General features: G+C 38.1%; 1 protein-coding gene across 4 annotated transcripts in view; it reads left to right on the top strand.

The window, feature by feature from the left end:
- SMC5 (structural maintenance of chromosomes 5) overlaps positions 1–21,876 on the top strand; it is a 114,392-nt gene that overhangs the window by 78,710 nt on the left and 13,806 nt on the right. For 3 of the 4 annotated variants that reach the window (XM_074994777.1, XM_074994776.1, XM_074994778.1), the window contains 9 exons: positions 188–443; positions 2,792–2,946; positions 8,631–8,744; positions 9,748–9,842; positions 11,461–11,593; positions 13,165–13,338; positions 13,489–13,658; positions 16,045–16,168; positions 18,017–18,139. In XM_074994777.1, coding sequence (XP_074850878.1) covers positions 188–443; positions 2,792–2,946; positions 8,631–8,744; positions 9,748–9,842; positions 11,461–11,593; positions 13,165–13,338; positions 13,489–13,658; positions 16,045–16,168; positions 18,017–18,139 — 1,344 coding nt within the window. The remainder of the gene's footprint in view (positions 1–187; positions 444–2,791; positions 2,947–8,630; positions 8,745–9,747; positions 9,843–11,460; positions 11,594–13,164; positions 13,339–13,488; positions 13,659–16,044; positions 16,169–18,016; positions 18,140–21,876) is intronic. The other variant, XM_074994779.1, reaches the window with a different exon arrangement.

The following is a 21,876-nucleotide window of genomic DNA, read 5'->3' as shown; positions in this document are numbered from 1 at the left end:
CACAAAAAGGCATCAATTTGAGCTGAAAGGTGGGTTTTTGGGGAAGGGTGAGATCTGTTTTTAAACCTGCTTGGCGAAATCAACATTTCAGTATCTGTTTCAATAATCTTTTGTAATGATCTTTTACTGTGCATGCAAAAGTACATTTGTAGATGCCATTCTAGGAAAATATTTGCATTTTTCTTAGATTGAAGAAATTCAGCAAGCTTTGAGAATAAAAAGAGATGAAGAAATGGATCGACAAAAAAGAATACACATCACTCGTAAGATGATAGAGGACTGGCAGAATGAGCTTAACAGTACAGAAAACTCTGAGAATCTTCAACCTCAAATTGATTATATTAATAATGAGCTGAGACAGTTACAAGAAGAAAAGGCAAATATTGATGGTGAAATGAGTGATCTGCGAAGAGAGAGACTGAACCTAGAGAGGGAAAAGAAACGTGAGATTTCTTGATTCTTTTCCTATTATGGTGGCTATATGCAATTCTTTTGTGTAGTTGTGGCTTAACTGAGACACTAAATTTCAAACCTCAGTAACTATTTTTATACATGGCATTATTGCTTTCATCCTTTCAAAGCCTGTAAAAGTGTCAAGGATAGCTTGTTTCTGAGGGTATACCATCAGCTTGAAAACTAATGTATATTAAAAAATGATTGTACATAGTTCCAGTGAACCTGCATCTCACAGATTCTGCTTGTTTGTATAGGGTTTTTTACAATTGTATTTTTCTATTTTTCTCTTTGTGCAAAAGCCCCATACACAGATTTTTCAGTCTTGTCAAATTCTTAAAATACAGATCTTTGTGATAGTAATTTTAGATGTTTGTAAGAGTAAGTAAAAATATCTTTAGAAATGGTCTTTTTATTAATTTGATAGTATTAGTGTAAACTAAAGCATTGAATGTGGAATAATGCGGGATGCTGTGTCTAAAAAAGCTGTATTTTGGGCTGTCTAGGTTGTCAAGAACAGTCAGCAAAATATATACAAATTGCGTATCTTTTGCTGATGCTTCTGTCAGGAGAGGCTTTTCCGACATTTGGTTTTCCCACATGTTGGGGGAAAAACCCTCTGAGACATCCCTTTTTCCTCATGGAAGGAGGTGAACAGGGATGTCAACAAAACACTCCTGACCAGCAGATCTCTTCTGAGAGAGCTGTAGTCTGGATGCGCACTCTGTCAACAAAATGTCTGTCGACAGAAGCCTGCAGTCAAGGCACAGCCTTAGTGACTGTGTCTCCTTAATGCCTTTCTTAGATGAACTTGAAGGCCAAGTTTCTTTTAATCTCTAATGAAGTAGGCTGCACTTCTTTATATTAGCCTGACCTTTCATGTTAGTTCTGTCGTGATGTGGCTTGAGAGCTAGACTTTTTTTTTTTTTTTAAAGTTCTTCTTAATTAACTTGCTTCCAAATATTTTATGTATATGATCTCTGTGATCCCCAGCATTACAGTATCTGACAAGCTTCCATATGTTTATGAATTTATCCTTTCAGCACCCCAGTGGGGGAAACTAAGGCAGAGAGAGACTTAGGCTACATCTACCATCTACATTACAAAGATCCTTCGAAGGAAGTTCTTCTGGAAGATATCTTCCAAAAAAACCTCATTTTGAAAGAGTGCACCAACACACAAAAAAGCGGATTGAAAGATTGATCTGCTCTTTCTATAGAGAGCTTCCGCACAGCCCCTGCTCTTTTGAAAGAATGGGCCAGGAATTGAAAGATCTGGTGCCATGAGGAATCCTCTTTTGAAAGAGGGGCCCCATGGAGCCTCCTATACACACTTTCTTTCCAAAAAAGCTAAAAAAAACCCTAACCCTCTGGGAGTGGAAGAGCACTTTTGGAAGGAGCATGCATTCTTTTGATTTGCTTTCAAAAGAAAGCTTTCTGTGTGTAGACGCTCCGCAAGAGCTTTCAAAAGAGCCCACTTCTTTCAAAAAATATTTTGAAAGAACTTGCTAGTGTAGATGTGGCCTATGTGCCCTGGTTAGGGAGGTCTAGCAAAACAGGAAATTGAACCCTGCCTCTTTAATCCCAGTCCAGTGTCTTAAGTAAAGAAGTGTCTTCCTTTCGTAATGTTGGAGTAATGTTGATTTGGAAACTTCTTGTGGTCTGGAAGATTTTGTAGTATTTTCTTGTTAGTATCAGGCAGGAACCTCACAGTTCCTCCAACGAGAGGAAGAACAGAAGAATAGTACTGTTCTATGAATTCTCTTTTTTCCTCTCGAGTGGCAAGAACCACACCCCCCACACACCATTCTTGGATTATAGCAGCATTCTTCTATTGTAACCAAATAAATAACAAACAAAAATATTCTAACGTAGAAGTTTTTCTTTTTCTCCCAACTTCTCTGGTTTCTCTTTCCCCACGCCTCTGAAAGTATACATTTTCCTCTTCCTTTTTTCTGGTAGTGGTAAAGAGGCAGGGAGTTTAAGATGGAACAGTTCAGGATTTTTTACTGTATTTGGCAGTTATGGACTTGAATTTTTCCCCACACGGGTGTGTTATAATAGGCCCACTGCAAAATTTTGTTTGAATATTAATATTTATACCTGTACAACACTAATCTCTGTTTTGGAGTACTTTTCTGTTTATTTCACCTAGCTCTGGGATTTAGAACTTAACATTTTAATTGAGTGCATGCTTTACAGTGTAGGAGGTGCTGGTTATAAGTGTATGCAAGAAACATTATTTCCTAACTCTAATACTGTAGCACTCTAAAATTATTTAACACCAGATGTATTTATTTGCGTAGACATGACTTAATAAAACTTTCTTAAAATTACAGGAGTGACTGATCGCATTGTACAATTTAACAATATGATGAATCTGAAAGAAGACAAGCTCAGAGGGAAATATCGAGACACATACAATGCTCTTCTGTGGTTAAGAGAGAACAAAGACCAATTTAAAAGAATTGTTTGTGAACCCATGATGCTTACAGTAAGAAATGTCGCTTGAGTATAATACTAATTAGGGGCTAATGTGTCTTCAAAATTCAATTTTAGATTGGATATTTCTATAATAAACCTAGATTCTAAAGGTATACTAGGTATATTGCTGTTTTACAATGAATTACTGACTTGAAGTACACCTATATCAGCGTCTGCAGCTGGTTAAGATGTGTAATTTATTTCACGCAAATAATGTAACGTGTGAAAGTTTTATTAGAATGTTCTACCTGTTGGTATGTTGAGTTACATTTGGGAATACAGAATGCTTTCAGTGGAACTGTCCTTCTAAATTTGACCTCTGCACTTTCCAACTGGTGAGATGTATCCCTTTTTTGCATTCCCCTGAAATTTGGGAATTTCCTAAACAAACAGTGGTTGATGGGCTTATGTGAGTTTTCTCATAGTTCTCAATATGCAGAGCAGAAGTTATAAGAGGACTTTGTTCCCTACCTGCTTCAGTTGCTTTTTCCGCACATATAGTTGCAGACACAGGTATTTAGTTTGTGCTGTGTTGGTTTGTTCCTTGACTAGATTTTCCTATTTGTAATGGTTGTCAATGTTCATTTTCTATGCTATAGTTTGTTATTCAGGAGTCAGTAACTGAGGTTAGCTAATCCTTCAACACTTCTGCATGCAAGTTTTAGAAATTACAGAAATGATTTTGCATTGTCAGAATCTATTATTTTGTCCTATCCAGATCATTCAGTTCTGCTCCTTGTCAGATCAAGTTAATCAAAAACATAGGATGATCTAAGGTCTACCTTTCTTCTTCAGTGCTAGTTAATCTTCACAATGCCTGGGACCATCTGTATCTTTTTTCCCCCTACTGTGCACCTCATGATATATCCTCATTTGTTTTGAAGGGTCTAGGAACATGAAGTAAAAGTGGCTCACCAGTTCTGAAATTTCTTGTGGAAGCAACCCAAATTTGGCCAACTGCCAGTCTATTTAATAGAATTGTATAGTAGTGTGTGGTTTTTCAAATATATTTTTATCCCCTTTACAGCTTATAGCATATGATTTTAGTATATTCAATGACCTATGTTTGTTATGTTCCTGGTATTACCATATTATACTGAAGTACAAAAACCTTGCTTCATCTTAAAACAATGGACCTTTTTGTTTGAGGATATTTTGAGAAAATCAGATTAATTTCTAGTAAGTTCCAAATCCTCTGTCTGCTGACTGAGCCTTGGGTTTCTTATATATGTTTTTAGATGTACTCACTGGCTACTAGTAAAATGAATGAGAACTGCATGTGACTATCCTAAATACGAAGCTTGAGTTTTCTAATAGTTCCACCATTTAATGCAAAGTATTGCCTTTGGTATATTAAATGTTGGCTTGGATACTATGTCTTAAGTTATTTATTCCATATAATGTGTTTTATTTGTATAATTATTAGGGCTGTTGATTAATAACAGTTAAATCACATGATTAATTCAAAAAATTGACTAATCACACTTAAGCAATAAAATACCAATTGAAATTTATAAAATATTTTAGATAAATGATGTAGAACCTTAGGCTATGTCTATATTATAGGGTTTTGTCAACAAAATGTCCCTTTTGTTGACAAAACCCACAGAGCATTCAGATTGCCAAGTGTGTTTTGTCGACAGTAACTCAACAGAACACAGCACTTTTGTGAATTGCCGTACCCTGCTTGGCATGAGGAAGAATGCCACTGTGAACTGGCAGTGTAAACAGCTCGTTGGCAGGCACACTCACCTGTTAATAAAGCAAACCCCCTTTTAGGGGGTGAAAGTGTTTTGTCAAGAAAAGTGCTGACAAACAACATTTACACTGCCCAAATTTTAGTGGCACAATCATGATTGGCCTTGTTGCTAAAAGCTGTGTAGTATAGAAAAAGATTTATTTACAGTGTCATTTGAAAATGAGAACGGGTTTGCATGGCACTTTGTAGCCAGTACTGCAAGGTATTTATGTGCCAAGTATGGTAAATGTTCATGCTTTGGTCACCATTCCAGAGGACAAGCTGGTGCTGTTTATTTAAAAAAAAAAAAAAAACCAAAACACTTTAAATTCTGTGACTGAACTCCTTGGCAGAGGACTTTGTCTTCTATTCTGTTTTACCTGCATTCTATCATATATTTAATGTTATAGCAGTCTTGGCTGATGACCCAGCATGTATTTATTTTTAAGAATACTTTCAGAGCAGGCTTGACAAAAACCCAAATAGGTTACCAAAGTAAGCTTTCTAAATATAGCTACAGCACTCAACCCAAGGAATAAGAATCTGAAATTCTTCAAGTGATGTCCCTGTGGGTGCTCATACAGTAGGTGTTGGGCTTGTCCCACACAACAGAACAGAGATGTCTTCCGGCAGCATATGGTGGGAATGTGAAATGCATAGTTGCAACATGAAACAGTAATGCCACTAGGGATCACATCTCACAACTCTCCTCAGTTGCTTCATGCATGCCCTAACTACGTATATTGCACTGAAAGAGGGGAGGTGGGCGGGTTGTGGAGCACCCATTGGGGGGACACATCTTTAAGAACCATTGTTGCTGCATGAAGTGAGTGATGTCCCTGCAGGTGCTCCACAGTAGGTGACTAGAGCAGAACCTTCTAATTAGATGGTGCGGTTTGAATCTGTGAAGCTACTGAAGCCGGTACTGCTTTAGCTAGTGCCATATGTGTCTGCATGTGACTATCGGATAGGGTCTCATGAAAGTGTGGTTAGAGGACCATGTGGCTGCACGGCATATGTATTGTAGTGGTACTACCTTTAAAAAGGCTGTTGATGTCACCATCGTCCTTGTAGAATGGGCTCTAGGTGTTGTCTGGAGAGGTCTATTTAGAAGAGAATAACATTGTACTATACATGCAGATTTAAGTCTAAATATATATTAGGATGAAAGAGGTAATCACTTTGAGCTCTCTGAGATGGATAAAAATAGGCTTTGTGATTACCTGAACAATCGAGTTCTGCCTATGTAGAAGGATATGGCCCTTCTCACATCTAGCATGTGTAATTTAGCTTCATGAGGCATGAGGCTTAGAATAAAAGGTAGGGGGAACTATAGACTCATTGATGTGAAATTGGGAACATACTTTCAGAAGAAAGGAGGAGTGACGGTGTAAAAGTACTTTATGTTTGCGGAAAGTTGTATATGATGGAGGATTAGTTAAAGCAGCTATCTCGCTTACTCTACAAGCGGATGTCATAGCGACTAAGAAGAGTTTTCATTGTTAACATGGCCATTGGCTCAAATGGCAGTCCCATTAATTTATGAAGGGCGAGTTCCAAGTCCCATGAAGTGAGGGGGTATGGGCTTACATGGAGGCCCCTTTCAGAGCACCAAGCCATAAAGCTGTTTCACTTGGAAAGGTAGGTCTTATGTGTTGTTTCTCATCTGCTCTGTAATAGAACCTCTGCCTCTCTTGATGGGCGTAGTGGTGTGTGTCTTTTGAGAGCTGTGCAGAAACCAGGCTGTCAGATGTAAGGTATGTGGTCTGGGATGCAGCATCAAACCCCCGTTTTGGGAAAGTGGGCCCAAATGGTTGGGAAGCAGGTAAGGAGGATGAATAGATAGGTTTGAGAGTAAGGGAAACCAAATCTGTCTGGGACAAGCTGGGGCGATGAGGATGACTCAAGCTCTGTCTGGATTTTCCTGAGGACCATGGTGATCAGTGGAATAGGTGGAAAAGCATACAGAAGGTGAGTGCTCCAGGAGAGGAGAAAGGCATCTGTAGCCTTTGCCCACTCTTGAGAAGTACTGGTTGCATTTGGCATTTCTGAACGTCGCATAAACATTTGTCTGGGTGACTCTGTGTTTGAAAGAGGTGTTGGCTCACTTCATGATGGAGCTCCCACTCATGATCTAGAGAACGGAGAGGGAGCCGTGCTAGTCTATATACTATCAAAACAATATATGCTAGTCTATATACTATCAAAACAAACAAGCAGTCAAGTAGCACTTTAAAGACTAACAAAGTTAGTTTAAAGACTAACAAAATAATTTATTAGGTGAGCTTTCATGGGTCTGTCACAAAATAATTATTTTGTTAGTCTTTAAAGTGCTACTTGACTGCTTTTTTTGTTATGCTCTAGAGAGAAATGACTGAGGGAGTCTGCAACTGTATTGTTCATAATTTTATGGCCTCTGCACAAATCAATGGTGATCAGCCCCCTCCCTGACAATCAATGTAAAACATTGTCATGGTATTGTCCACAAGGACTCAGATTGTCTTGCCTTGAATATGAGGGGGAAAGTGCTTGCAAGCATTGAAAACCATGCGTACTTTGAGAAGATTGATATGGATATGTAGCTTTCATTCGTCTTTGATCCATCGACATTGGGTGTGAAAATGTTGACAGTCCACTCGCCATCTGAGAAGTGATGGATCTGTTGTAATCTGTTGGGCTGGTTGAGTAGGATGAAATGGGATCCCACTTGAAAATTTCGTTCTTGGGTCCACCAGCATAAAGATGCGACTACTTACCTGTATATGTGATGTCTGGTGTGGATATAGACTGATGCCAGCCAATGCTGAAGGCACCAGAAACATAGACGAGCACTGGGGACAACGTAAGTGGTGGCTGCCATATGTCCCAGGTAGAGAAGGTATAGGGTTAGGATTAAGGTCGGACAAGCCTAACACCCACTGTGGTGTACCAATGGGGACACACATCTCAAAGAACCATAGTTGCTGCATAAAGTGGGCAACATCTCTTTCCGTCTGAAATCGGAGGAGGAGATGGTGTGAAGGAGTACTCCAAATGGGTTTAAAAGAGCAACGCTCCATTCTAGAAACTGCAAAACCCAAACCACGAAAAAAAGAAAATCCACCTTCTGCTGGTAGAATTTGACTGAGATGATAAAAATGAACATGTGTTGATCCAATCTGCTTTGGATCGTTCTTGAGCAGAACTCGTCATCAGCATGGACATATGTATTTTGGATTGGAAGTTGAAGCTTGAAAGGACACGTGAGAGTTTAGCACATCTGTCATGTAAATATCTTGCGACACTGGCTATGACAGACAGTGCCGTACAAACAGCTGTTTTCATTTTCAGGTGACATTGTAAATAAAAAGAGGGAAGCATTATTGCCTGCAATTTGCAATCAACCTTGTTTGTCCTAGGCTATGTCTACACTAGCCAAAAACTACGAAATGGCCAGAAGTGCCACAGCTGCCTGCATGCTAATGAAGCGCTGAATATGTATTTCAGCGCTTCATTAGTAAACTTCGAAATGGCCATTTTCATGGCCATTTTGAAGTTTTTGGCTAGTGTAGACACGGCCCTAGTGATTTGGCTGAACAAAAGTAGAATTGAGTGAACTTATAGGCTCTAGAGTTTTTACATTGTTTTGTTTTTTAATGCAGTTTTTTGTACATAATTCCATATTTGTAAATCAATATTCATGATGAAGAAGGCTGTACTACAGAGCTTTTATTAGTGAACTGAAAATATGATTTCTTTTGGATTTTATGGTGCAAAAAACCCCATAATTTTTTGTAATCAAATAATTATAATGTGAACTCTACAGTTTTTCTGTGTTGTAATTAAAATTAGTATATTTGAAAATGTTCAGAAATACTTACATAAATGCTGTTCTGTTTAACAGTGAGTAATCACAATTAATAGATTATTTTTAATGCTTGATCACTCTTCATGATACTGTCTTTTTATCTGAGCAGGTAAACATGAAAGACAATAGATATGCTAAATATATCGAAAATCACATTTCAGCAAATGATATGAGGGCCTTTGTTTTTGAAAGCCAAGAAGACATGGAAATATTTCTTCGGGAGGCAAGTGTTCTGTCATATAAAGTTAAAATATAGATGAACATAAACAATATCGATGCAGGAGCTCTCCAGTTCACAGCCTACCTGTAACGACCACTAAATCTTTACATTCTGTAGTAATTGTTAGGTAATTTTTTTTAATAAATTGTGCAGAGACCACTGATATGCACACTCCTACCTGATTGTTCTCTTGGATAATTCAAAATAAGGACAATATTCTCCCCTTTCCGCCCCCCCCCCAAAATCCAGATGGGAGAACTTTTTGCTCCTGCATTCCTGTGAATCCTGGCTCAGCTACTTGGGTGGGACAGTGAGTTTTGAATTTGACTGTCTGTGGTGCCTGTTGATTTGATTTATGTATTTTCTGAGAAGCTTTTCTTGCACTGAAGTAGTTAGGCCATCTCTGTGTCTTTTGGAGAATTCAGCTGCTTGGGGCACCCCAGTTGTGGTCTTTTGTGGGTGCTTGCATATGTCTTTAGTGGTTTTGTGTTCTTTTCTTGTTTATGTTCAGGCATCTCTTTTACTGGCTATTTCAGCTCATCTCGTAAATGGAATATGTTGTATGTTTTTAAGAAATTGGTAAAAAAAGATCAGTTTAAACAGCTGGAGGTTTAGTGATTACTTCACATCTATATTATATTTGCCAGATGCTGATGCAGAAGGTATTTTTTTGCTACACTAACTCATTTCTGACCAGGATTTTGAAGCTCACCAAGGGCAATATTGCTGAGGAGAGTGATCACTAATGGGGTGGGGGGGTGGAGGGGAATAAACATAGGGAGGACTCTTTTCTTATTCTCTGCTAATTGATTGTAGGGAAAAATGAAGAAGCTTCAGTAGATGGAAATAACTTTGGGTATTGTGTAAGTTAGAATAGTTTCAAATGCATGGTTGGAGGATTATCAATTTAAAGGGAATATTTCCATCTATGAAATTCATAATTTTAATGTCACTCAAAACTCATTTTTTGTTCCTGAATATCTTGTTTGTTGTAATGTTTGTTCAGGTGCGTGATCATCAGAAATTAAAAGTTAATGCTGTTTGTGCACCTAGTGAGTCATGTGCTGAAAAGAGACCATCAAGATCAGTTGAAGAATTGCAGTAAGTTTTTTTTTTAAAATACTTAATCTTAAAACTGTTGTCAATGGAATGTTTGGGTTCCCATTAGGGCTGTCAAGCAACTTAAAAAAAAATTACGTGCGTGATTGATTGTGCTGTTTAAACAATAATACTATCTGCAACACAAACACAGAAGACAAACAGCACACACACACTAACTGCAGATATATATATACACTCTGTTCAGTAACACAATATAGTGACAGGCAGGTACTGTACATAGCACACAGTGACTGTCATGTACACACACACATGCTGTAGAGAAACATGCACAGAAGGACCAGTCCTTGCCAACAGAGGGTCAGGGTGATACACACACATGTACACGCACCCTTTTGGTACATATTTTTGACACTTCACACCAATTTTTCCAGCCTCAAATCCAGCTGGCAAATCAGAATCCCCCAAACAGTCACAGTCTGACACCCACCCCCCAAAACCCCCCACCACATTCCTTCCGTCCCCACTAAACTCACCTTTTTGGTGGGGCAGCAGAGGGATCCCATGGGCCCTTTGGGCAGTTGTCCCCCTCGGGTCACAGAGGTCATCTTATTTCCTGCCTGCCTTTATCTCTCATCAGGGTGGGTTAGAACTTCCCCTGCTTCACAGTCAAACCCTATTCAAGATGTGCTGCCCACGTGGGCATGGACAGGTTGGGGTCCACTCACCCCTTTGCCAAGTTGTGACCTGTGGAGCCCTGGGGGCCCTAAGCTTCCCCATGGGGTCTACTCCCCCCACCCCACCCATACCAAAGCTCTTAGGGACTGGCAGAGCTGGTGAGTCTGGAGTCAGATTTTTAATCCCTGCGCTTCCTGAGCCCTCCCCATCTGACCGTCCTCCCCCTGGACTTGTGGGCCCCAGAAACAGCTGCTAGCTTCCAGTAGTACAGCCCTAGGGCCAAACCCATTGGCCTGGGGCTGGGGCTGGGGCTGGAGCCCTGCTGTAGTACCCCAGCCATGGAGCCCCCACCATGGATCAGGGCTGAAGCACAGCCGGACCACAGGGCCCACTCCAAGGAGTGGGGCCAGAGCAGAGGGTCCCTGCCTGCGAAGTGGGGCCAGAGAGCTGCCTCCACCAACCCCTCCCACACAGGTGCACCTAGCTGGCTGCGAGTGGTCTGCTGCTCAGCCCCTGCCTGACACCACTGCATGAGGTGCTAGAGACCATGCCCAGGCTGACTGGTGCATCCACAGCTCCCTACCCCACCTCCTCTTCATTGGTGGCCTTCCCCTGTTCCTGCTGCCGTGCGCTCTTCCAGCTTGCAGGGAGGAAGTGTGAGCCATGGGCAAGCAACTGTGGATTAAAGGTGCCACTGAAAGGAAGTTTGGAGAATGACATATCAATTAACCTGCAATTATGTGAATTAATTTTTAATGCGATAATTTTGACCTGTGTTAATTGCATGTATTAACGCACATTAATTGAAAGCCCTCGTCTCCATGTAAAATAGTGTAGCTGTGCAGCATGTTTTTTCCTGCAAATCAAACTTATTTCAAGAACTATTGTTTTCTGAATTTTTGTGCTAATTTGTTATAAACAAAACTGGCTAAAGATCTATGTGTGATTTTTTTTCTTTTGTTCCACCTGTTCTCTTCTTCAGCCAATATGGTTTTTTCTCATACTTGCGAGAATTGTTTGATGCTCCTCATCCTGTGATGAGTTACCTTTGTTCCCACTATCATGTTCATGATGTTCCAGTGGGAACTGAGAAAACCAGAAACATGATTGAAAAGGTGAGAGGATCTAAATAACATGTAGGACAATGAATTTGTCAACATTGTATTTAGGAAATTTACTGAAAAGTCAACATGCAAAAATAAAAGTTGTAATGCAAGTTGTTTTGGGTACGAAAAAATTTCACTTAGTGGGGAGAAAACCAAAGACTGTTCCTTGTATTGTGGAGTAAATTTTTACACATTGGAGCAAGAGTTGCAATACTTCATAGGAAGTTAAATGTTCATCTTATCACAGTAATGTACCTAATCAGACCTCTAAAACTCAGATGTTTATCATGGTAAAAAGTCAAAATTATTAATCCGTTTTGTAGTAACTGAGTGGGCTTTATGGGTGGCCAGTCCAAAGAGCTTCTGGATACTTTAAGTGAAAAGCATTTACTAACTCTTCAAATCTTGAAATAAATACTTTCATTTTGGAGCTTGGAAGTGTCTTGACCCTCTGGTTGAAACATTGAACTGTTGAGAGCAGTAATTGGGAGGTAGTTTCTGTTGAATTGTCTTGTATTTAATAGTCTTTTAACCTTCTCACTATATAATGTGTTTTGGTAAAGGAAATGCAAATAATTTGGATTTGTGTTAAGTGGCCTAATGGAGAGAGTCACCTTCCTGGAAAGCTTGTTCTATCTCTTTTCTACCCCCATATACTAGTCACTGTTAAATTGTGCATTTAATATTTCCACTTGTGACTGTAATAAGAAACGTGTGTTGATCTAATAAATAAGCCCTTCACCACCAGTAGTTCTGTTTGTGGTGAACAGCTGTTATTCACCTTGCACTGAAAATGGGATCCCAAAGTGAAGAGTGGCTTTTCTTCTGGGGTATGTTTGGAAATTCACATTTTAAAGGCCATGTCTGCACTAGCCCCCTTCTTTGAATGGGGCATGGAACTAACACGAACCAGAGTATCAATGAAGCGCTTCTATGCATATTCAGCACCTCATTAGCATAATGGCAATGGCACGAATTTTGAAGCTGCTAACTTCTAAGTGCTGACAGGCAATCTAGACGCGGGTGCTTCGAAATACATGCCCAACTTTGAAATTCCCTTCCTGTAGTGTTATAGGTTGTAATGAGGCTTTTCTTATTTCTCATGTCTCTGTCTGAAGCATCTAGAGTGAATCATGAAATACTAGATATCAGGTAAAGTATGAGATTTTAAAAGAATTGTTAAATATATATTTCAGGAATAAATTCCGTACCTCCTTTCAGGTGTCTGTTCTTAATCAAAGTCTGTTTTGCTTTGAGACTCACCTTAAAGGGTGACACTGTGGAACACCATAATAGGCATTTACATAGCATCTTTTTCTTTTTTTCCAAGAATCTGAAAGAACTGCTTGTGTAGTTTTGTGTCTGTGCAGGAGCTATTCATTCATCACAGAAATGTAGTAGTGGCTTTACGATGTATGATAAGACAGAATGGTTATGATGAGGCATCATATGACTGCCATTTTTTTATTGCTACTTTGATTCAGTTGGGAAAAACTTTACACACTTGTTTAAACTTCCTTGGTCAGAACAGGTTAGCCACACACAAAGCCGTTTGACAAATTCTTGGTTTTTGTGTTTAGGTCATACAAGAAACCAAATTTAAGCAAATCTATACAGCTGAAGAAAGGTATTCAGTGAAAGTGTCATCTTATACAAACCAAACTATTTCTAGTAACACATCTCTGAGACCAGCACAGTTTCTCACTGTCACAGTAGATGCAGATGAAAGAAGGCAGTTGGAAAGCCAATTAAAGGTAGCTTGTTTTATTTTTAGTGTTTGGAAAAAAATCTTAAAGTACATAGATTGATATACTGCTAATTTTTAGTAAAATAAAACTATACTATTTGGCTTTAATCTTATATAATAGTAATGAGGAAACTTTTTGTCCTGCGATTTACTATAGGAAATCAATAGAAATTTGCAGCAACGGGATTCTCAATTATGTACGTTATATGAGAGGCAGAAGTGCCTGGAACGTAAAGATAATGAGCTGAGACAGCAAAAGAAAGACTGTCTGGAGAGAAAAAACAAAAGGAAACAACTGGAATCAAAAATTAGTATGAAACATGATAGGTATGACTTCTAATGAGACTATTTGATTGCAAATACTTTCTCTTTCTGAGGCATTATTAAGACGCAGAAATAAGTGTGAAGTATGAATATCCATTATGATTTTCTATATCTCTGACTAGGGCCATTCCAATAACAAAATGGAAATAAAAAGCAATTCCTAAAGTGGCTACCTTGGGCCAAGAGGCAGGTAAAATATGGCCTGCAGGCTTCATCCAACCTGCTGTGTCTTTGGATGCTTCCCGCCTCCTCCTCCTGCCCAGGTCCCTTCCAGACCCTGCATCCCTTCCTGTAATCTATGTGGATATAAACATTTTATCCACATCTGTATCTACAAAATTGTATCCCAGATATCCACATTGACATCTGCGGATGTGGATGCCCACATATATTTGTCACTCATGCATCTGACAAAGCAGTCTTTGCCCACAAAAGCTTATGCTCCAAAATATCTTAGTCTGTAAGGTGCTACAGGGCGACTTCTTGTTTTTTGAAGATACAGACTAACACGGCTACCTCTCTGATACAGATATTTTTGAATTTGCAAAGTTTTAGATACAAAATGGTATCTGCATCCATATCCACAAAAATGAGCCACAGATATCCTCATTGACGTCTGTGGATTTGCAGGGCTTGACCTTCTGCACCCCTCCTTTGAAAAGCCGAACTGGTCTCAACTCTAAAGGGGTTTGTCTTTAAATATTACCTTTGTACTCTCATGAAACACCATTGGTTTTTTTGTTTTTTTTTTGTTTTTTTTTTTTGCTAATGAGATGGGAAACACAGTACAAAGACAAATGGACTGACTGAAATGTGGCCATGTAGCCTCCTTCTATGTCAGTGCTTAATTTTCCTAGGACATCATAGAGTGTAAAAATATAGGTAGTGGTTTCTAAAATCAGATTCAGTTCTGCTTTGATGTCAGCCCAGGATGGGTTATTAAAAAAAAAAAAAAAAAAATCAAACCTTTTTCCCAGAAATATTCCTGACCTTTAATCTCCTTTCGTCCAACAAAGACAAATCACCACTGACGTTTCTTATTACAGGAGATCTGTTTAGGAGACCTGAGTTATGTTGCTCTGCTTCAGTACCAGAAAACTTTGTATTTTTTTTTCTTAAGGATTATCATGTGCTGAAAAAAAAAATTTGTCAATAAAAAGAGAAGAAAGATATTTTGAAGACCTGTGCTAGTGTATAGCCACTTTTAAAATATTTGACCAAAATTTTAAAACCGGGACTCCTACATAAGTTGCTAAATTTTCTCAAGTCAGTGGGAGCTGTAGATGCTCAGCATCTCTGAAAGTTAAGAGCCTAACTTTGGGCAACCAGGCTTAAAATCTGAGTCAAAATTTCCAAACTCTTCTGCAGTGAATGCAATAGCAGAAGATAAGTAGCTGTTTTTCATACATTAATACATATAATTGAAATTAAAGAAAACAGCTTTCTCTACCTTGTAGTGTTACCATGAAGAGGGTGGTGGTAATGCTGGATCAGTTTAGTCTTTTCTGGGAACACGTTCTAAAATGCTTTAATAGTAATTGTATAGTTGCTGAGTGACGACATTACAGCATGGAGTTAGGGGTTGTTTGAGTGTCTAAATTATGTATTTCTTGCCTTAACATGTTCAGATTTCCTACAGGCAAAAATCTCACCTCTGAGTTTCCTAGGTTGAAAATGCTTTACTCAGGAATCATTAGAAAATTTTTGTCATATTCTGAATTGTAAAATCAGTCCTGGCTTATACTTAGGTCAACCTAGCTTCATAGCTCAGTTCAGTTTTTGCATCCTGTGCAGTATAAATTGACCCAGTCTCCACTATAGAGGTAGCAAGGTTGACAAAAGGATTCTTGCATCAGTTCAGGCTACACTACAGTGATATGGCATCACACCTGTAGCACCATAGCTGTGTGACTGTAGCATCTGTAGTGCAGAGGTACTCTTAGCAATACATACTCTGAACCTTTACTGTCAAAAGACCTTTGAGGTACATGGGTCTTTATTACAATGTCTGATAGCATAGAGTTATGTAGAAGAATAAAATAATAAATTCATATGATGGTGTTCTAATCCATAGGGCAATGTATCACCTTGTTTAAAAAGCTGATCTGCATTTAGTTTCTGTCAAATAGAAAAAGGGAATGGAGAGGAATTTCAGATTTGTTTTAGAAATATAGCTGAAAAGATGCCATTTACAGATAACATTTTCTGTTGCCTTTTTTTTACAGACTTTAGGGTGGAAGATCAGGAAGTCAAGACAAAAATCAATTGTCCTTTTTCTTTATTTGATAAGGGCAATTGGACATTGTCTAAATTTCAGTGTCTTTATTAGTGATGAACCCTTCTCAGAATATTTAAATCAGTATTAATAATAAATTGGTGTCTTTCATAGCTTGAAACAGATGGAGCAAGATGCCATCAATCTAGAAGAGGAGTCTCAACAAACAAATGCCAGAATCAAAGAAATTAATATCCAAAAAGCAAAACTTGTTACAGAATTAATGCAACTCATAAAGGTATAGCTCCTTCCTAGCTTTGCTTTTTCCTTGTCATGAAGGGACTCCTATAGCTTTAAAAAAATAAAAGGGGAGGGTGGGAGCAAAGCTGCCTTAATAGTGGGAGGTGTTTTTGAAATGCATGTTTTTATTAGAAGTTCAGTTCACTTGTGCTACATGAAGATGTGCTTCATTTTGAGCATAGCTCGTATAAACTCACTCCACTTTCTGTAGTTGGCACGCTCACTTTAATATATGTATACTTAAATAGTATAAGCTGACTGGGATACAAGCTGCCATCTTGCTGGCTGCCATGTCTTCCAGCCCAAGAAATTGCCTAGAAAATATATTTGCAGTTTATAACCTTTTCACCGAATTTCTTCTATTGTGTTACACACTTTTCAATTTTATTTTCCTTTAAAACTCATGTTTATTGTTACTGTATGAAGAACCCTCATTTTTGTTGATTAAAAACAGATCATTAAACAGAGGAGTTGTTCTGATGTTTATTAGTAAGTTCTGAATGGCAGTGTTTGGCATTTTCCACAGGTCATATTGTGTCATCTGGCTGAAGCAGATGACTTGCAGAAAATAACCAATTTTTAGGGCATGGTGGATCCTCAAGGTTTACAAATTACTTTTAAAAAGTAATTTTGTATAGGAGATATACACAATTACTTTTAAAAAGTAATTTTGTATAGGAGATATACACTGTTAATCAGCAACTAGTTTTTCAAAAGCAATGTTAATTTTATAAGCAATTTCTAAATTAATTTTTTTAAAATATCCACTTGAGAAAAACACCATGACTGTGTTTATCCATCAACACACATGCTTCCTGGGTGCAGTTAGTGTTTTTAGTCTTCTCATATACAGCACAACTGAAGTGTCATATACAGTTACTGACAAGTGTATACCCTTTGTGGAGGAGTATTTTATTCTGCTCCCACTATTCCTATATGCTTCCTGTTCCTTGGCAATACTGTTTCATTGCCCAGCATCATGGAAGAATGGTCATTGTTAATTGCATATCACAGGAATGTATACTGGTTTTACAACAGTTTGTTCCATACAGTCATCTCACTATAGTGTTTCCAGCTGAATTCTCCACCAAATTACCTGGCTGCTGGATACTGACTTTTTAAAGGAGTGGTGAACTTTTGTAAGACTTGTGTGAATGCTCAAGTTAGAGGGACTAGACACTTCAGAAATAAGGGTTTTTTGGGGTGTGAGGGGGGCTTCAGTTCTTGAAGAGTTGTTCAGGTCTTCCTGCAAAGAGTATGCTTGCATGCTGGCTGTTGAAATCAAGGCTGCGAGCCACAGAGGCATAGAATATTTTAGGCAACCAGAGATGCAAAGCAGATGATGACTATGAACTGTTTGTTGGCACAGATAAACCCCAAAGTGTCACACAGCAAATAACTTTCTTCCCCTCTTTTTGTTACAGCACTTCAGCTCATGTTTTCTGTTAAATAGCTGTGCCCTTTTAAAACTGCATTCTCCTTTCCAGATAATGTAACCTTACTTCTTTTTTTCTTAAAGTTACTTCACAATTTTTGTAAATTTGAAGCGGAAGCTATGCTTTTGCTGCAAACAAATCAGATGTTTATGTTCCTTGTGTGAGAGACAAGAAGTACTCAAAAAAAGGGAGGCGGGGGGAAAGGAGGCAAACAAACTAAAAATTCTCAAACCAAAACCTTGCTGCTGCAAGGAACTACGAAGAAAATTGGGCTGGAGAACTTAATCTGAAGTACAGAACTTTGTATAATAATATCTTAAACTGTTTAAGCCCTGTGCTGCTGACAAGGTATCGGTTTTGAATACTTCATGTCAAAGGAGATTTGTGTGTTTTTGTGTTTCGCCTTGTAGACTTGCACAACATTGAACATTCTCAAGGTGGATCTAGTTCTTCAGAGCACTGCAGTGACTTCCAAGAAGAATAGACTAGAATCCGATTATAAAGCAGCAACTGTACAACTAAGAGCTTTAGAAGTAAGCTTTTCTTTTTATTTCTCAGTGCATTGGTAAATCAACAGGAAAACACACTTTTTTTGCCTTGAGGTCTCTTCACTTGGGAATGGGCTTCTTCTGTTCTGTTTCTTAGTAATAGATAGCTCTACTTCTGCCACTGAGGTTTTTGAAGCTTGCATCAGTTCAACTGTTCTCTTCCTTTCCAAATGAAAAAGAGCTTTGAATCCCATGTTAACTATAATGGCTACCTCTTGTGTGAAGATGTACCCTGAGCATTGTAAACAGTGTGGTGCTGATGTAATATCCTGAATAATGGGCCCACTTTGGTCCAATTTATCATGTAGAAGGTGCCATCTTAATCAATAAGGAACTCCAGTTGAGACCAACTTTCCTGAACTGACATTTCATAGTAGACTGACCCACATGGGACATGTTAGGGTCCGCACAAAGATCTGGAGGAAAACTCCTCCATAGTTGCTTTTTCTTATCCCTTTTTATTAAAATCCTTTTGCGCAGTCAGAGAAAGGTAGGCTTAGTGGAATGAGCGGGAGCAAGTTCCTTCCTCTTTGCCCTTTCTTCTCCTGTATTGTGACAGTGTAATGATTAGTATGTGATATTACAGAAAGTATGTAGAGAAACTAAATTAAAACTTACACTTTGAGCATCAGTTTCATTGCTAACAATCAGTGAAGACAGCCACAGATCACGTTACTCTTGCTACTCTTCAGTACAATTGGAACAGGATATAATTTAAAAAAACAAAACCATGGTGCCTGAAGCCATATACACATTACACATGATATGTACCATTGGAGGGTAGAGCTGCTCCAGTGTTAGGCAACCTAACCTGAGTGACACTGGAACCCTACAACAGTGAGGTCATAACAGCGTTAGCTGAAACTTGGTCAATAGTCTTGCTTTAATGATGGAGGGGTCAATGGGCCAAACTTCAGTAGAACTGTGCTGAGTTAGAATGTTTCAGTTCTGCATACCATGTAAATATTTCTGGTGGTGCTCCTGGGAGAAGAAGTTAACATAGCATTTATTAATAACATTTCTTCTATTAAAAATTGTCTTTAAATACTGTATTAGACCTGAAGGGTGCACAAAACTCTGTTCATTCCCTCTTCCTGAAGAAAAAGGGCTGCATATGTCTCTGTATTGAGTTGTCAGTGCTAGGACTGCATGGGAATAGCAGCACATAGGGTGGTTTGAAAGGCATTTTCTTCCCAATATGCTATTAGCAACAGATCTGTGGGGCTTTTTGTGTATCATGGCAGCTCAAGTCAGAACCTTAGTATTATTTTAACAACTTCTTGTATTTAATTTGTCTAATGAGCATGAGAAGCAAATGTGTATTTATGACCCATGTTGAACAGTAGGGAGGATTGTAGGGCCCATCTGCTCATTAGGTAATTGGTACTATCACCTTTGTGTTTATGGTGATTGAAAGAGACTTGCTAATTGTATTGCTTTAATAGTTTGTCAATTTTTAGATTCATTTGGTGCAATTTTTTAAATGATTGGTATTAAACTCAGTATGTACATTTTTTTTTCTTTTAGGCCAAGTTAGAAGAAAATGTAAATAGGCAATTCATTTAGAAGGAAAACACTATCTTTAATTATTTAAATACTGTCACTGAGAATGCATTCAAACACATGCTCATGGGAAAGTATTGGCTACTGACGACTATATTTTCCTTCACTAGTGTCTAATTTCCCACAAAACCAATTGCACTGTTTATGAACACAAAATAATGCAAATTGCTTATGAATATACAAACTTAGAGGATTCTAGTACCCTGTAGCATGCCTCTCAGTTGCTATGCCTTAACTCCACTGTAGCATAGAACGCTCTCCCTCGCTGCCCAAAGTAGCTTCTTTTCCTGAATTAGTTCTTATATTGCCAGTAAAATGAGAAATCATCTTAAGCTTTCTCTCTTAAGCTAGAGTTTCCTCTGTAGGACTCATCTATTCCAGACAGTAATTCCCTGTACTGAAAGGGGCACTCCCACAACTTTTATATCCAAAGTGAGATTAAGTAACTGTGCTTTCCACAGTGTTAGCATTTCCAGAAAATATTTGAACGCATCCTAACTGGATGGGCCTATAGAAGGTTCTATATGTACATACTTATGTGTGTGAGAGAAAATATCCACCTCATATGGATGTGGTTGTCATTTAATAAATATCAGTCAGGTGATTAAATAAATTTATCTTGCACATTTGAATGCCTGTTCTACCCACTAATCAATTTGTCCTGGTATTTATTCTAACACTTTTAGCTCAGAACAGTTTCAAACAGCTGCCTTTTTTTTTTCTTTTAAAAAAGAATAAGCTTGCCCCCATATATGTCCTCCTTTTTTCCCCATAATTACAACTCAGCAAGGTCCAGGAAAGGCAAAATTCAGCCCTATGCTCAGGTTTTCTTTCCCTAAAACATCATTTCAAGGCCTATTTCATGCAGTCCTGCAGAGTTAGAAATGTGACTTTTATGCATTTTGAAAGCAGAGAGTCTAACCTTGCATAAGGGACATCTAGCCTTGGAATTCCAGAGATGACAGAAAATTGATGTTTTTATGTACAGAAAAAGCCATATATAGTCATTTTATAGGTTTTTTGGCTTCCTTTGAACCCGTTATGTTTGGATTCATGGTAGTAAAGGCAATTGTCTTTTTAAAGGTTGGGATAAAAATTAGTCCATTACATTTTGAAAACTTGCTAAAATGGTCCTAAATATTTTTCTGTAATACTGTATATAAAATGAACAAATACATAGCAGAGCTGATATGGTGACATTTATTGGTTTTGTTGGTACTCATTTAGCTCATGTAACTCATTTTTGCCTTGGGAGTAATAGAACTATGCCAGACTTGTGACTATATGCTACATCATACCATCATGAATTTGGTCTGTACACATACAGGACACCCCCACATTCAACCCCCCCCCCCCCCAAAAAAAAAAATAAAGCATTAGTAGAACATTGGAGAAATCAGATTCTCAGAACGGAAAAAATAGAATTAATGCCAATATAGTGTAGTGATTTGTACTTTAAAATACTTATGTCGGTGGCTGAAAATTCCATCTAACTTTCCTCTTGTTTTTCTTCTTTAAAATGGGGCTATTTTTTATAATGTACTTCTATTATTTAGAACAGACATATGAATTAATCCAATTACAATGACAGAATAATGTAAGCAAGTTTTATTACCAGTACCCTCTCTATACAGCAGTCAGTATATTTTTAAAATATGAAATTGATACTTGATCTGGTAGAATTCATGAGTCTTTGATCTTTTATTAACAGCATACATCTAAAAAATTTTGTCCTGTGTGATTCCTAGTTTAAGTAAGCATGTAAGTGCATGGCAGTGTCATAGAAATTGATTGTAATTGACTATTTGAGTTTTCACCAGAAGTGAAGACAAGATCTTTTCCATAATGTTGCTGTAAACTTGTTCATAAACAGAGCACCAACTAGAATGACACTTTTGTGTGCTGTCAGTGATTAGGTATATAGAAAATTATTTTTAGTTTTTAAATATTAAAAAGGCAGTAAATAGCTTTTTACTTGTACTTAATGCTTATGTTGTGGTTACACCTAAAGGTTACAACAAAATTAGGCTTCTATGTACATGTATAACAAACAGTTCCTGCTGTAAAGAATTTAGTTTATGTTCTAGCTTTGATTGATACACATATGTAGCACTGTTTTTTTCTAAATTTGCTCTTGGTGATGACTATGAAACTATTAC

This window comes from Carettochelys insculpta, chromosome 5 (assembly GCF_033958435.1).
Source record: "Carettochelys insculpta isolate YL-2023 chromosome 5, ASM3395843v1, whole genome shotgun sequence".
Taxonomy (NCBI): Eukaryota; Metazoa; Chordata; order Testudines; family Carettochelyidae; genus Carettochelys; species Carettochelys insculpta.
The sequence above is the reverse complement of the archived record's forward strand: the minus strand, read 5'-3'. Positions and strand labels throughout refer to the sequence as shown.